The 14169-nt window shown below is 56.1% G+C and overlaps 1 protein-coding gene across 7 annotated transcripts in view; it reads right to left on the minus strand.

The window, feature by feature from the left end:
- The window catches only part of PLEKHG4 (pleckstrin homology and RhoGEF domain containing G4), a 94152-nt gene that overhangs the window by 75653 nt on the left and 4330 nt on the right, over window positions 1-14169 (minus strand). Inside the window, exon 1 of one of the 7 annotated variants that reach the window (XM_040571658.1) lies at window positions 11490-12187. The exons of the other annotated variants lie outside the window; for them this stretch is intronic. Within the exon in view, the coding sequence (XP_040427592.1) occupies window positions 11490-11492 (3 nt within the window). The 5' untranslated portion in view covers window positions 11493-12187. Of the gene's footprint in view, window positions 1-11489; window positions 12188-14169 lie in introns of those variants that run through there. 7 annotated transcript variants of the gene reach the window in all.

Genomic DNA, 14169 nt, shown 5'->3' on the forward strand with positions numbered 1-14169 from the left:
TTATCCTGGACCTGCTAAAAAAAGGCATGGAGGGGCCCGTAGGGTAGGGAAACAGGTACCCCGCCCAGCCTCCTCCCACCTGGACATCCACCTCACGTTGCTAAATACTGAGGAGCAGCGTTCTGCGCCTGATGTCATTACTCTCCTGCGCTCTTGTGAAATGACAGAGGGTAAGCACAGCTAGCCGAAGGTGAGCACAGCTCCAGTAACCTCTGTTGCACCAGGCAAAGACCTGTCCCAGCAAGTGTCTGTGCCCCTGCAGATAAAGCTCGTCTTCAGCCAGCTCCAAAGAGCCCAGCCAAGGCCTCGTGCAGCATCGCAGCAGCGTTACTGCTGGTAGAAGTTGAAAAAAATTTCCACCTGACCCTCTACTGTACACAAATTCAAAACCTCAGCCAAAACCAGCTGGGGGGAGGGGGGGCTCTGTGCCGCCTTCTGCCCCATACCTCTTGCAGAATTCTTTCAGATAATAATCCCCCCCCACACAACGAATTTCGTTTACTATTGCAAATAAAACAAAGAAGTAAAAATATTTGCACATGAGTCAGTGCATTGCTCTCAGGTTCTCACACCATTCCTGCTGCCTGAGCGAAGCCTTCACAAGACAATTATTAACATTGGCACCAAATCAAAAATCCTTTATAAGGTTAAAATAAACCAAGTCGTATATTACCCTTCCTTTAGTAAAATACAGAATAACCATAGCCTGCAGCCATTGTAAAGTTCAGTGCTCGCAGAGGCTCTACATCTCTCTAGCTGCACCGCACCATGATGTCGTGATACCTGTGCAGGCTCTGAAGGGACAGAGCGGCAATGCAGAGGCAATGCAGAGGCAATGCCACCTACTGCTGCTCACAGCCACCATTCTCCCAGGGCCGGGTCCTGCCTGGGTGCAGGATGTGGCACTGCAGAGCCTCAGGGGCTCAGAGGCCACCTTGAGACACAGAGGGTGAAACAGGGCAGAGCTCGGAGCCTGCAGCAGCAGCAGATCGGCCTCCGATCGTGGACTTGTTAAACCAATCTGCAGTCCCACGGACGGGGCTGCTTATTTGTACTGATTAACTTCTGAGGTTGCAGAGGGAGCTGTGGGAACGACCTCGGCAGGAGGCTGCGTGGTCCTGCTGCTTCGCGCTGGGGCGCACCTCCAGCCTGCGGGCAGTGCCTGCTGCCACACACCCGAAGGAGCTGGGGTTTGGAGGCACGGGGAACTCGTATGAACCAGCAAGAGAAGGGGACAGCATCCAGCACTCCAGATGCCAATAAATCTGAAGTCTGCAACCCGTCTGATCTACAAGCTACACCCCTTGTGTCACGCAGAGGATGCAACCCCTCCGGCAGGCACAAGGAGAAACTTCTGCGACCCAGGATAAGCGGCCAGTGTCCTGAGAGGAGGGGAGCTAGCTAAACCCAGCAAGGGTCCACGGAGAGGGCACTGCTGCCACAGCTCACTGCCACTTCTGCCCACGTCTGCCAGTGCAGTGGCCCTGGAGAGCTGGCAAAGCCCAGGAGGCGCCCTCCTGGAGAACGCAGCCCCCTCCAGGCGCTGCAGACCTCCAGCAGTATTGCCACATCCTCCTCATGGGGAACGGGACACTTGCTCCTTTTCAGCCACCCGGCACAAACGCAAACAGGAGCGCTTTCCAACCGAGCCAGAGAGCATCTGCCCAAGGAAAAAAAGGGTCTTGGGACTCAAACGCTTCTTTGTAAATAGCACAGGAGGCCCATGAACTCCCGCACGCTGCCACCACATGCTCGCCACACCTCCCAAAAGAGAAACAGGCTTTTAAAATAACTCCTCCATAAATCAAAGCGCTAAATAAAGCCCAGGTTAAGGTCACGTCCGGCCACAGCAGCTTTCACCGTGCCGCAGCTGGGAGCTGGCTGTCAGTGCAGGGTTGGCGGGCGGCGAGGGAGAGGAGAAGCCAGCGTGGTCCCACCTGGGAGGGCAGGGGGAGCCCAGGAGGGCTTCACGAGTGGCAAAGGGGTAGAAACAAGTGGGGTGGGACAGGTCATCCCTCCCCTCCATGGTATTACAGGAGCCACAGGTGCTGCGAAATGAACAGAGGGATAAAGACGGTCGTGGCAAAGCTCTGCTCAGCCCTAAGTGCCCTGTTCCCCAGCTGGAGCCGCAGCGAGGAGCAGGAGGCAGGGCAGAGGGGAGGCAAGGAGTGCCTGGCAGCAGCCCCAGCACAGGACAAAGAAGCAGGCAGCAGGAAAAGGAGCTGGGGATCAGTCACAGCCCCGCTCAGGGGACCCACCTACCTCCTCTAGCGCGAGCAGCCGCTGCAGCATGAGCAAGGAGCCTGCCAGGAGGCATCTGGAGTAACAAGGAGCTCCTCAGCCCTTTCTAGGTGCACTCATCTAAATTTCTGCCTGCCTCTGTGGGCAGGCAGAGAGTTACATAGCTGCTCCGATCATTGGGAACCCCTGCCATGCTGCATTTCCTTCTGACTCAAGTTACTCCTCTTTGGGATCTGCTGTTCACCAGTTAAGGCTGGATGCTGGAGACCCTCCTACGGGTTTGGAGAAGGAGTCAGCCTGCCCAGGGAGCAGAGAGAAGATCCCCAAGGCTACACACCAGGCACATGCCTGGGACCGCAGCCCAGTGCAGGGAAGGGCCGCAACACTGCTGGACCCACCCTCCCTTAGATTCACTTGACCACCTTGGTTGGAAGGAAGCATCATGCTCAAGAACAGCTGTCTACAAAAAGCTGAGTCTTGGTCAAGGACAACAGGAAGAAGAGGCACAAATCTTCCTCGCTGACAGCCCAGATGCTGTCTGAAGGCTCCTAAAAGCTATCAGCAGGGTGAGGCCAGGCTGTTTGACGAGCCCAAGACTTAGGGCAGACAATGCTCCCTTCTAGCAGGCAGGACCAGCCCATGCAGTGTGCTGAGGGTTCATCTCACAGCAGGAATTTAGCTGAAGGACATGCAGCTCTGTCCTGAGAAACACCTCCTAACGCCCTACCTGAGCAGCCCAAGTAGGGAACTACACATCCCACCGTGCTGCGGATAAACCCAGCACTGCCTGGCCTGGCAGGGCGAGGAGCAACCCGGGGAGGAAAACCCAGGTCCTAGGAAACCCAACGGCTTCTGCAAAGGTGCAGCCCTCCCAGACCCCAGAACTGGAAAGGAGAAGCGACAGAGAAAACTGGGAAGAGGAGCAGCTCCAAGTGTTTGCATGCCAGTGCCTGCCTGTGGCCCCCAGCCAGTTTTTGGGGACTAGGGGAAAGGAGCGCGGGGCAGGCGCTGAGCGGGGCCGGGTGCGCCCGTCCCTCCGCCAGCACGGGGCTGCCGTGCTGCGCCGCTTGGCTGGGGCTGCTCGGCTCTCAGCTGACGTGAGAAACCTCATTTCCAGTAAAAACAGACCTCTGGGCTTTCCGTGAACCCTTTCCACTTTCCGACACCAAGCCTGAAGCTAGACTGCTTTTCCTTTGAAAAGAAGAATAAAAAAAGAGAGAGAGAAAGAGAGAGAGACATTTCTCTGTTCAAAAAGGTCTCTGGCTAAAAGCAAGGCTTGTTTTTCTGACAAAATTTGAGATTTCCCACTCTGTTTCTGCAGGGAGGAGAACCCTCCCATCCCCATTTCCTGAGCCACTCTAATCGCAGCGGCAATGAGTTCAAGAGAGAAAAATCTTCCCAGAACAAGTGCCAGCTCCCCCCTCGGCTGCTCGCTGCGAGGCTGGGAGGAGGGCGCCTGGCCCCGGCACCCCGCCTGCCTCGGGACGTTTTTGCTAAAGTAACGCACTATTTAGTCAGCGTTGCAGCTCCAGAGGTAGGCATTCACACTGCCTTCCTGCGAGATAACCACGGGTGGCTCTACCTGCTCTTTGGGCTATTTTTTCAGTTTTTTCGGGGAGAAAAAGCGCAGCACCCGCTCGCGCTCGGGAGGAACGCTTGTGGCCTTGCCCGGGCCAGCCTCGCTCGCGGGCTGCGCCTCCACCAGCTCCGGCAGCCTCGCAGGGAGTGGTGCGAGGAATCATTTCCAGATGCCTCCCCCCGTTCCCCGGCCCTTCTCCGGGCTGACGCGGCCGCGGCAGCCAAAGCAGCTCCTACTGGGCAGCGCGCGGGATTATCATTCCAGGCGCTGCAGGAAAACAAGCGCTTGGAAGCGATTAACTCATGATCTCTCGTTTAATTAAACAAAGGGAAAAATGATGTATTTGCTTTTCAGCTCCGAGGTCCTGCTTCTGCGCATGCTGGAGGTCTGGGCATGCTCAGCGCGTGAAAGGCAGAGCCAAAGCCAGGCCATCAGCCCTCCAGCCCAGGGCTGGTTTGTTTGCACCCAGGGGGACATCCCAGGTTGCTCTGAAAGCAGAGCACAACCTCCTGCAAGCCTCCGGCTTTGCATGTTACATGTGTCCCCAGGGGGAGTCAGACCCACGGAGACCCTTGCTGGCACGGCAAGGTCTCTGCTCTCCCAGCCATCACCAGCCCTGCTGTCCCTGGGGAGCCAGCGCGACCAAACACTGCTCCCAGAAACAAAGAGCATTGCATGTGGTCAGACAGCACCCGGCACCTCTTCCACCAGAGCTCTGCATTCACATTCCTCCTCTCTACCCTTTCTTTTAGCTTTTTTAGGGTCTCTGGAGCAGGGCCTGCGGCTCTCTCATCTGTCCTTGCAACACCCAACACATCAGAAGAGCTGCTGACAACTGCTGAACAGATTAGAGGGGCCAAACCGGGGATGAAAGACAGACCCACAACCCGAGAAAGTCCTCTTACAGCAGAGAGGAGCAGCACCGGGAAATGGAGATTAGCCTTTGCTTGCAGGGATATTTCGCACCCTTAACTGAAGCTCGCAGCGAACACAGCAACAGGCAGGTCTTATCCAGAGCCCCTGCTCCCAAAGGCCTGCTGCTTTCCATTAGCAATAGATCAGGGGGCGATACAGGTGTCTGAAGAGCATCTGAAAAAAACAGACCAAAGGCCTGTCCTCATACAGACATGCTGCAGCTGAAACAAGAGCCCGCAAGTGGGTGAGAAGGGCTGCGCAGACACCAGCATCCTACAGCTGGGAACCAGCTTATTTTGGTTTAGTTTAATCAAGAGATTAAATCCTTAATCTGAAATAACTGTCTAAGCACAGATTTTTATTTTTTCTCTAATATCATTGGCATAGCTAACCATGCAATTAATTAACAAAGCTGTAATCAGCGCGATACAAAGCCTTGGGCGCTTCCAAAACACCCTTCCCAGCAACAGGCTCTTGCTGGAAGAGTGTAAGGGCTTGGTGGCCGCGGTTTCACCGCCCAGCGATGGCTGCGTTTGTGTTTGTCCTCGAGGTCCCCAGGACAGCGCTGGCTCCCGCGGCTCATGCAGCAAGCAGCACCATGCGCCTTGCTCCCCATTCCTACCACAGACTCGGACACCAGGGCAGGATAAGGCTTGCTAAATCCTGTCAGATATCGCAGACCGAGCCAAGAATTTCCACTTCTACATAAGGACAAAGGCGCATTACGACAGACTTACAACAGACTCCCTTTCTTACTGGGCTCTTCTCGCAAACGCTCTAAAAACCATTCTCTGCGCCACCCCACAGAAGAAATTGCTTCAGCTCATTCATCTGATCCATTACAATATTTGCTCCGCTCTCAGCTTCAGGAGTTGGCATCGGTTTGGCAAACCAACCTGAGCAGCAGTGTCCTTACTGTGTCTGACTCCTACCCAATATCAGGGCTGCAGGCAGAATGAAAGATTTGATTATACAGCCACAAAGTCCACCAAGCATTCTCTCGGCCAAACAGGTCAGCTTGCTTCAACACCTTTTAGGCAGGGGCACAAGACCGTAACCAACACCTCGTGTTCAGACGTCCATCTGGGAGCATCTCACAACAGATGGGCAGCCTCCTGTGCTCCAAGAGAAAATGATAATCCTTCAGGAGGACAGCTGATGAGTGCCAGAAACGATCTTCACAGGGTCTCCATTTAGGTTATTGCTTCTCTGCCAGCCTTGCAAATGCTCTGAGCGTGAGGCCGCAGCCAGATCCCATTATTCAGATCCCACCCCTCCCCTGCAAGGTGCACGAGCTGCTGGGACAGGCTCCCAAGGGCAGATTTTCCACCTCTTGCAACCTCCATAACTGAGGGTGGATGCCCCCAAGACAAGAACACGTTGCAGTTAAACAAGAGCTCCCAGACTCAACGTGGGAGCTAGATAACGCTCTACAGCCCCAGCATCCCCTAACAGAAGGGATGCAGTTCCTTTTGGCTTTAAACAGCCTGTGTGACCACGTGCGCATGAAATGTGAGTCCTGCTACGTTGAGGGGGAAAGGAAAGTGCTCTGAAGCCAGAGCAGCGATTCCAGGAGGGACTGGCTCTTTGTAGGAGAAAACAGTAAGCGTGCGAGGGCTTTTCCTTGGAGGAGTGAATCCCTGCACGCCCTTGACGTGAGGAAGCAGCTGGCAGACCAGACGCCAGCTCAGGTGCCCTCAGCTCTGAGGAAGGACCAGCCAGAAGGACAGGCAGGCAGCCCAGGTGGCCGTGGCTGTGCCAGCTCTGCCCCGGGCACTGCAAGGAGCAGCAGTCCATGCCCTGCATGGCTAAATTTGCTCCGAGACTCTCAAAGCTGGCTGGGGAAAGGACACAGGCACTCAGTCGTGCGCTGAAGCCCTCCTGCCTCCGAGCAGCCAAGCCCGGGGCTTAGAGCTGGGTGAAAACATTTCCCCTATATTCAGACAAAGCCCTAAATGAGCGCCTCCCGGAGAGCTAAGTACATCAGTCATAAATTCAGCACACTGCTTTTACTAAACTCCTGAGTTAGAAAGGAGTAAACACAGGCCTTTTAAGCGACTCCCTTTATAGCTCTTTTTTTTTTTTCAAATAGAAAACAGTCTCACGTGTCCCATTATTTCCATACATATCAAAGGAGGGTGGAGATTGAACTAGAGATTTCTAAAAGACATCTTTGTGCACAGAAGGGATGTATGCCAAAACGTGGGTGGTTATAAGTCCAAACACAAAGGAGAATACATCCACAGGCATTTTTCCCCTTGATCCATTAACGGGTCTGCATACCAGCCTCCTGAGCGTATGAGAAGGACCTTGTTCAAAAGGTAAATGTATTCAGAAAGATGACAACAGACAGCAAATAATCCACATCCTTTAACCACGTCTGAGGCTCGGCAGCGCTCGGGTTTTATTGGGAGATTCGACAGGCAGCCTGGGGGAAGGAAGGGATCCTCCTGGAGGAGCCTGCGAAGGAAGCCTCCTAACTCAGGCTCCTGCAAGCGGAGCCACACCTAGCGCGGGCTGCGAAGCTCAAGGTGGACACCTAGCTCAGAGCACCAGAACTCCGTCGGCTTTTCCTCCCTGCACCAGGCAAGCCAGCTACGGCATCTCGCCCTGCTGGGGCTGACCACAAGGTCCCACGGAGGTTTTCTCTACCGCATGTCCAGGAGGAGCACATGCAGCAGTCCTCGGCTGCTCCTCTTTTCTCCTCGGCTGAGCCATTTGATTCCATCAGGTCAGTGGCTGGCTGCCCCAGCAGCATCCTGGGCATCCCAACCCATGGTAAATTTGAGCAGTGGGAAGATTTTTAGATTCACCCTGTGATGCTTTGATCTTAATGTTTCAGCTTGGTGTCCAGTGATGAAAAAAAAAAAAACAAAAAAAACCCACAAGTGGAATATGCATGAAACCTGCCAGGAGCACTCACCACAAGAACGGCCCAATGTTTTGTTCTTTTTTTCTAGGTGAAAGACTAAACTAGCCAACAGGGACGGGGCACTGCACATGGCAGAGATCTGGGCATAGCCAAACCTTCAGAGCCAACAAGGACACATCCATTCACTCCCCTGAGCTGCAGGCCAGGTATCACACGTGGTGTGGAAGCACAGCCCAGAGCATCCCACCAGCACAAGCGGGGAGCTCACCCTCGCAGGCTGTCCTTGCTTTTTATTACTTTTAAAACTTCAATCAGCAACGCATCCGATCCTGGTTCGGCCACTCGCTTTTCCAAACTTCGCTCCATGGAGCTCTGTGCTCTAGCATCTAGGAGCTGGCTGGCAACCTTTTCTGAAGCAACCAGCAGCAAGATGCTCACAAGGCCCTTCCCTGCATCATGCTCACACTTCATGCCCAGGAGCAGGGTGCGCTGAGCACAGTGTGCCCTCAGCGCTGACGGCACCCTCAGGTGGGTGCTTCACAAGCACGGCTGGGGTGTGTTTCCAAGGTTGTCTGCATAGATGATGAGCAGGATGACTTTATTCCTCCAAACCTGAAGATCCAGACTTCAGGGAACTCTACAGAAAGGGCCCACCACAGGATCCGGGTCCCCCTCTGCCCATCACCCCCATCATCCCATTTCACACACTGGTGGATCCTCTCTGCTGCCCGGCAGGAGAGGACTCCCAATAGGCACCAGCTTCGCTTCAAGGACTTCTTCCTCTTCAACACCCTACCTGTTGCTGAAGCAGCCACTGTTCCATTGCCATTTCTTTTCAATCCCAGGAGGAGGCCATTTTCAGCAACGGTCTTTTCTTTATGCAATCACAGAGAAGATTTACAGCGCAAGATAGCAGTGACAAAGGCAGCGCTATTCACACGCACGTGGCTCCTGAGAGCGCATCTCCCGTGGGGCTATCTGGAAAGCCAACACCTCCAGCACGCACAGCCTGCGGCTACCAAGCACTCCTGCCTTCGTGGTATACTACAGACCACATGGGACAGCTTAGGCAGAAGCCAAGAGTACTTCCCCACTGTGTTGCCCCACCGTGAGCCAGATAAACCTCCAGCATCAAACATGGCCATGGCCAGAGGCAGGTTGTTGCAGGATGCTGATTTCTAGAAAGTGCTGACACTCAGTGCATGTTCCTCCCTGGAAACCTGCAGCATCTCACCATAAATGCTTGCTGTCTTGCATCCCCACCAGTTACGAGATAGCTGCATGTGACTGCAGCTTGCCTGTCACCTGCATTCAGCCCTTGTTTCCATTGGTACAAGGAACAGCATGTTCACCTTCCCAGGGATTTTGGAAAGAAGGTGGGCATCAGACACAAACCATCACCCCAGAGAAGATGCTTTCAAACCACTTCCATGTGCTCAGGATTACGTCTCTGGGCTTTGTGCTCCAAAATCTTGCTCATTGCTTTGGCACAGAAATAAAGAAGATCCCCAATGCTTAAAGTTCTTTGTGATTCCCAGACTCATTTCCTTCCCACCCCAGGAAAAGACTTAACTGGATGATAAAAGAAAGGCTCTCTTCTGCTGAAACCCATCCTGCCTGCATAGCGGTGCCACCTGAACTTGTCTGCAGGACAACACCAGCATTTGCATGAGCTGTGGAACACCCAGGCCTTGCCCTACACACCTGCACGGAGAGTGCCACCATGGAGTAGACCAGAAAAGTTCACAGGGCACAGCTGTGGAAGCCTCACGTGCTGGGTCCACAGTGCCCCTGCTGCCAAAGAGCAGCAGCAATCATCCTATGAAGGGTGGAAGAGCAGCTTCCAGAGAGGAAGCCGTCCCTCAGCCTGGGGATATCACCACGGTGCAGCAGGGGAGCAGGGCTCTCACTTGCTTTGCCTCCAGCCAACCCACCCAAGAGCACAGATTTGCACTTTCTTGGGTGGAAACTATTCCTCAGGAGAAGCCAGGCTGGGACAGGGTGGTCCAAGCGTGTTCCCTGACCATCTCCCATGGAGGGGAAATCCTGACTGGGGGTCACAGGCAGATCACTAGCCATGAAAGCCAAAATTTGAGCAGGGTAGAGCCCAGCCAGGCTCCAGCCTTCCCTGCACCATGGGGTCTCACAGCTGCACAAGTCAGTTCTGGTGGAAGCAGGCAGCTTTGGCCTAAGGTATCTTGCACATTTGGTGCTTTGGGCAGCCCCCAGCTGCAGCAGCCCTACATACCATGCACACAGAGCAGAACATCCCTAGCCCTGAAGCATGACAGCGAGGAATCACCTGCCTCAGAGAGGTGGGCAGCCTGCAGCTGCACCGTGCCAGCCCTCCAGCAGGGGCCAAGCCTCTGAGAGCCCCGCAGGCTGCCCACAGCCACGGGGAAACCTCACGCAGGCCAACAGACCAAGCCACATTCGCTTCTATCCAAATCTTTTGCCTGCAGGGCTTGGTTGGTTCACCAGGAAATGCCAGCCAAACTGAACAGCTCGGAGCTGCAGCCACATCTCAGCCGCTCGCAGACCTCACCTTTGGTCTGCTGGGGCCTTGAGAACGGCCGCTTGCCACGGACCTGGTGTCTGCGGTGAGGCCAGCACCCACAGCCGGGTCTTGTTCTCTCCCCATGGGCAGCCTGACCTCTCGTCCCTGCTCCTTGCAGCTGCCAGGCCTGAAGGCAGCACCTGAGGGGCACAGGGTCCCCACAGAGCCCTCCCTGATCCCCTCGCAGCCGCGACACCTGGTGCCTGCAGGCCCACCTCAGCAACCGGCCTGGCCACGGCACCGCTCCGCACAAAGGCGGCTTCTGCCTCACGCTGGAACAAGTGGCAGGACTGGGGATGAAGATGTCAAGTATCAAAGGCTCCTCCAGCTTGCAGAATTGGAGGTGAGAGGAAGAGCTCTCCTGACTGGGGTGAGAAGTCGAAGCGAGACGCCTGCAGCAGGACAGGAGAGGACAGCAGGCCAGGGCTCCGACGCAGGCACACGAGGGTGCAGAGAAGAGGCAGGGTGGCAAAGGGAAGAGACAGGCCCACGAGCTGAGCTCAGGCTGCAGGAGCCAGGAGTTGGGCACCTCATCTCAAAGAAAGCCGAGCTTCTCCGAGCCCAGAAGCCAGACATTTAAGAGAGAGGAAATCGCTGCCAAGCAGCGATGCGAGCTGCTCGCCCCCATCACGGACTTTGTTCCTGTGCGTCTCTCGCAGGGAGGCAGAGCGTGGGGCGACCACCCCACACACAGCAGGACGCATGCAGGAGATTTAGGGCTGTCGGGCCCCAGGTCTCAGCCTGCCCCAGGAACAAAGCATCAGGAGCCAGCCTGGTCCGTAGCAGGATCTCACCTGGGCACCTCTGTGTGCACGGCACAGCCAGGCCCAGGACTCCCCTGCAGCCCTCCCCGGGGAGATGGGGTGCTCTGCTGCCCAGCCGGGCTCTCAGGGCTTTCTCCAACCCCCCAGCACCAACCTTGGGCAGAAGAAAAGAAGCTCTGACCTTCCCCAGGCCCTGCCTGGGGGCAGTGCCCACGCAGGACACCCATTTCCAGCCCCTGGCAGGGGCCAGGGCAGGGGACACCCATTTCCAGGGCTGACAGGGGCTGGGGCAGGAGGAGAGCCCAGCACCCAGTCTGTGCCTCCTGCTCTGCGACATCCCAGCGCCTCGCTGCAGGACTGCAGCCCCGAGAAGCACCCAACAGGAGCCCTGTGGCCCTGCAGCCATCCTCAGAGGCCGGCACCCAAGGGTGCAGCGTGCCATCCGAGTAACGGGAAGCACGAGAGCAGCTGTTTCCTACCTCCCGGCGTTAGCGCCGGCTGCCCCGTCCAGCTCCATCCCACACCGCCCCGCTCGGGAGCCCTCCGCGGCGATTTCCTTACCATCTTCCTGGCCTCCTTTATCCCCCCTCACTTCCAAAAGCGGCGTTTTTTCTCTTTTTCCTCCATGTGTGCGACGGGGCGTCTCCTCTCCCCTCCGACGTGAACTACCAAAGCACTTTGAGTCCCGGACTGTAATCCAAGCCCTCGCCGCCCCCAGCACAGCTCCAACTAATCTAACTCATGACACTACCGAGCAGGGGACCTCAAAGGTTTCTCTGACAGCCAACCCCAGCGCTCGGCGGTGGAGGGACATAACGCAGGGTGCCGCGCTCCCCAGCCCCGCCGGGACCTGAGGGAAACGGGCAGAGCCAGCGGACGCTCACGGGCTGCTCCTTATGGCATCGCCGCTCCCCGCGTCCTTCACCGCGCCCGGACCTGCTCAGCGAGGATGCTCCGTGGCAGGGAGATGCTTTCGCCTCGGCAGGTCTGAGAAGCTGCTGGAGGAGAACAAGCCCACCGCAGACATCCCAAGAAGATCTCCAGTGTCGTGGGGAGGTTTCCAGCAAAAATGACGCCCCCCTCCTCTTGGCTTTGCTTTTCTCCAAGTTCAGGGAAGTTTTTTCCGCTCTGCGAGATCTCAAGGCAAAAATGCTGAGAAATAGCAAAGAGCACCGAGAAATACTGTTTTTGTAACTTCTGGAAGGAAGACAAGAGAGGCAGTGACCGCTTCAGGCAGCGGCAACAAACTGCATTGGTATCAGGCGAGATGTGGAGACCTCGCCCCCTCCCAAAGGAGGAAGTAATTTAACATGGCAAGTTTCTCCACCCCTCCATTAATTGTTTAAGATGGCCAGGGGCCAAAATACTGCCCGGGAGCGGGGAAGGTCACCGTGCAGGCAGGCAACAGCCTCCAGAAGTGACAACGGGAAAGGGCAGAACCACCGAGGTGGAGAGGGAGGGAGGGAGAGGCAGGTGCCGCTGGGCACCCCGGGGTCTGCTGGCGTGCAGCGGGAGGTGACACCCGGGAGAAGCCCTGGGGAGGAGGCCAGGGTCTGGCTGCATGACTTGGGACAGCATGGCCTCGGCAGGGACCGGCCTCCAGCCAGGAGGCCGCAGTGCCGGCACCCTCCTAGTGATGGTCACACAAAGCAGCCCATGCCAAGAGGAAGGGTGGCTCAGGCAGGACGTGAGGACACAGCAGGAGGGAAGATGTCCCCTGCAGGGACAGGATCCATAGGCTGGGCAGGAGCAACTGCTGCTGGGCACCTCTGCTGCAGAGGAGCCGGCGTGTGCTGCTCCAGCCAGGGACAGCTGCAGATACTCCTCTCTCAGGGAGGACAGCAAACAGTTGGCCCTAAAACCCCTTGGACGTGATGGCCTCGTGGCATGTTTTCAGACAAACAACGGGTTCGAGCAGTCCTGAGCTGACAGTTCAATGCCACCAGCCCTTTGATGTGCTGCTGCACTTCTACGGGCAGCAAGGATGGATGATCGTCCCTGCAGGAGCGCAGCTTGCTTTCCTTCAGCAAAAACAGACGTCCTCCTAGACGGGATGTGACACTGACAGCGGATCGGAGCACAGCAGCTGCATCACTGTTTGCACTTATCTTTTGTACACTCCTTGCTTGCAGATCCTTCCCCATGGCCGTTGACAGCCTTCTCCCTGCAGCACTTCCCCAGCACAGCCATGACGACCTCCAGCCCATGTCAGGTGAGATCAGAGCAGAGGGTATTGCAGCTACCTGGTTGTTGTCATCCCCAACATCCAAAAAGGAATTCATGATCTTGCCTGTGTGTGCAGAAGAGAGTCTTTCTTTCCCTGTGAAATTTACAACACAAGGGCGAGGAACCTGGCACACTTCCCTAGCAGAGCCTCCGAGCACAGATTTGTCTGCTCAAGGCTACGTTTGCAAAGCAGCTTTGCCCTTCATTTATTCCCCAAAACGTATCTCACAGCCCAAAGATGTGGCTACACCTCTGCAACATCCTCCCGCAGGTGCTGGCAGTCTCCCCAAGGGCTGTCCCTGTTCTGAGAAGGGCAGCACAGAGAGCGATGTCCCCCCGGTGCGCACGTGGCACGCAGCTGGCTGACAAACCTCTTGCTAGCAGAGGCGCTGAGCTGTCTCTGCTGGAGTCACAGCCCCTGCCGCAAAGTCAAAGGAGGCAGAAGAGCTCCATCACACCTCTCACGACCAGATGTTTTATGGAGATGTCCTTGCTGGTCCTTCAACTGCAGCATGATGTGCAGGATTCCCTTCAGGAGGCCAGGAGTGACCCAATCTTCAGAAACAGAGACGCGTGCTTCCCTTGGAGCATGACCAGGGCAGACCCAGGTGGGGCATGGAGCAGAGAACCTGCTCACACACCTCTGCTGAACTGGCTGGGTGTCCTGCTCCCAGACCTCTGGCAGCAGCGCCAGGAGAGCAGCCTTCAGCTCTCCTCACCCCTTTGGGAGCTTGCACAGGGCTAGGAGCACAAGGTTGTCTTCTCCTCTAGCTCCGAGTTAGCTGCAGGGTAAGACATTATCAAGCCACCTAATTCCAGCTCTCTGAGAACCAGAAAAAGAAGGATGGTACCTTTTGGGGGCTGGTGTAGGAGTTTTCAGCATCCCCATAAACATAAACGAGGAGGGCACCATGTAAGCACACACACAGCCCCAGTCTGGTTTCCATCCCGTTTTTCACCTCCGTGACCAGGGACAGAGCCAGGTGCAGCCACTTGCTCCCCAGGTGCTACTCAT

Source organism: Cygnus olor, chromosome 12, assembly GCF_009769625.2.
Source record: "Cygnus olor isolate bCygOlo1 chromosome 12, bCygOlo1.pri.v2, whole genome shotgun sequence".
In the NCBI taxonomy this organism is placed as follows: domain Eukaryota; kingdom Metazoa; phylum Chordata; class Aves; order Anseriformes; family Anatidae; genus Cygnus; species Cygnus olor.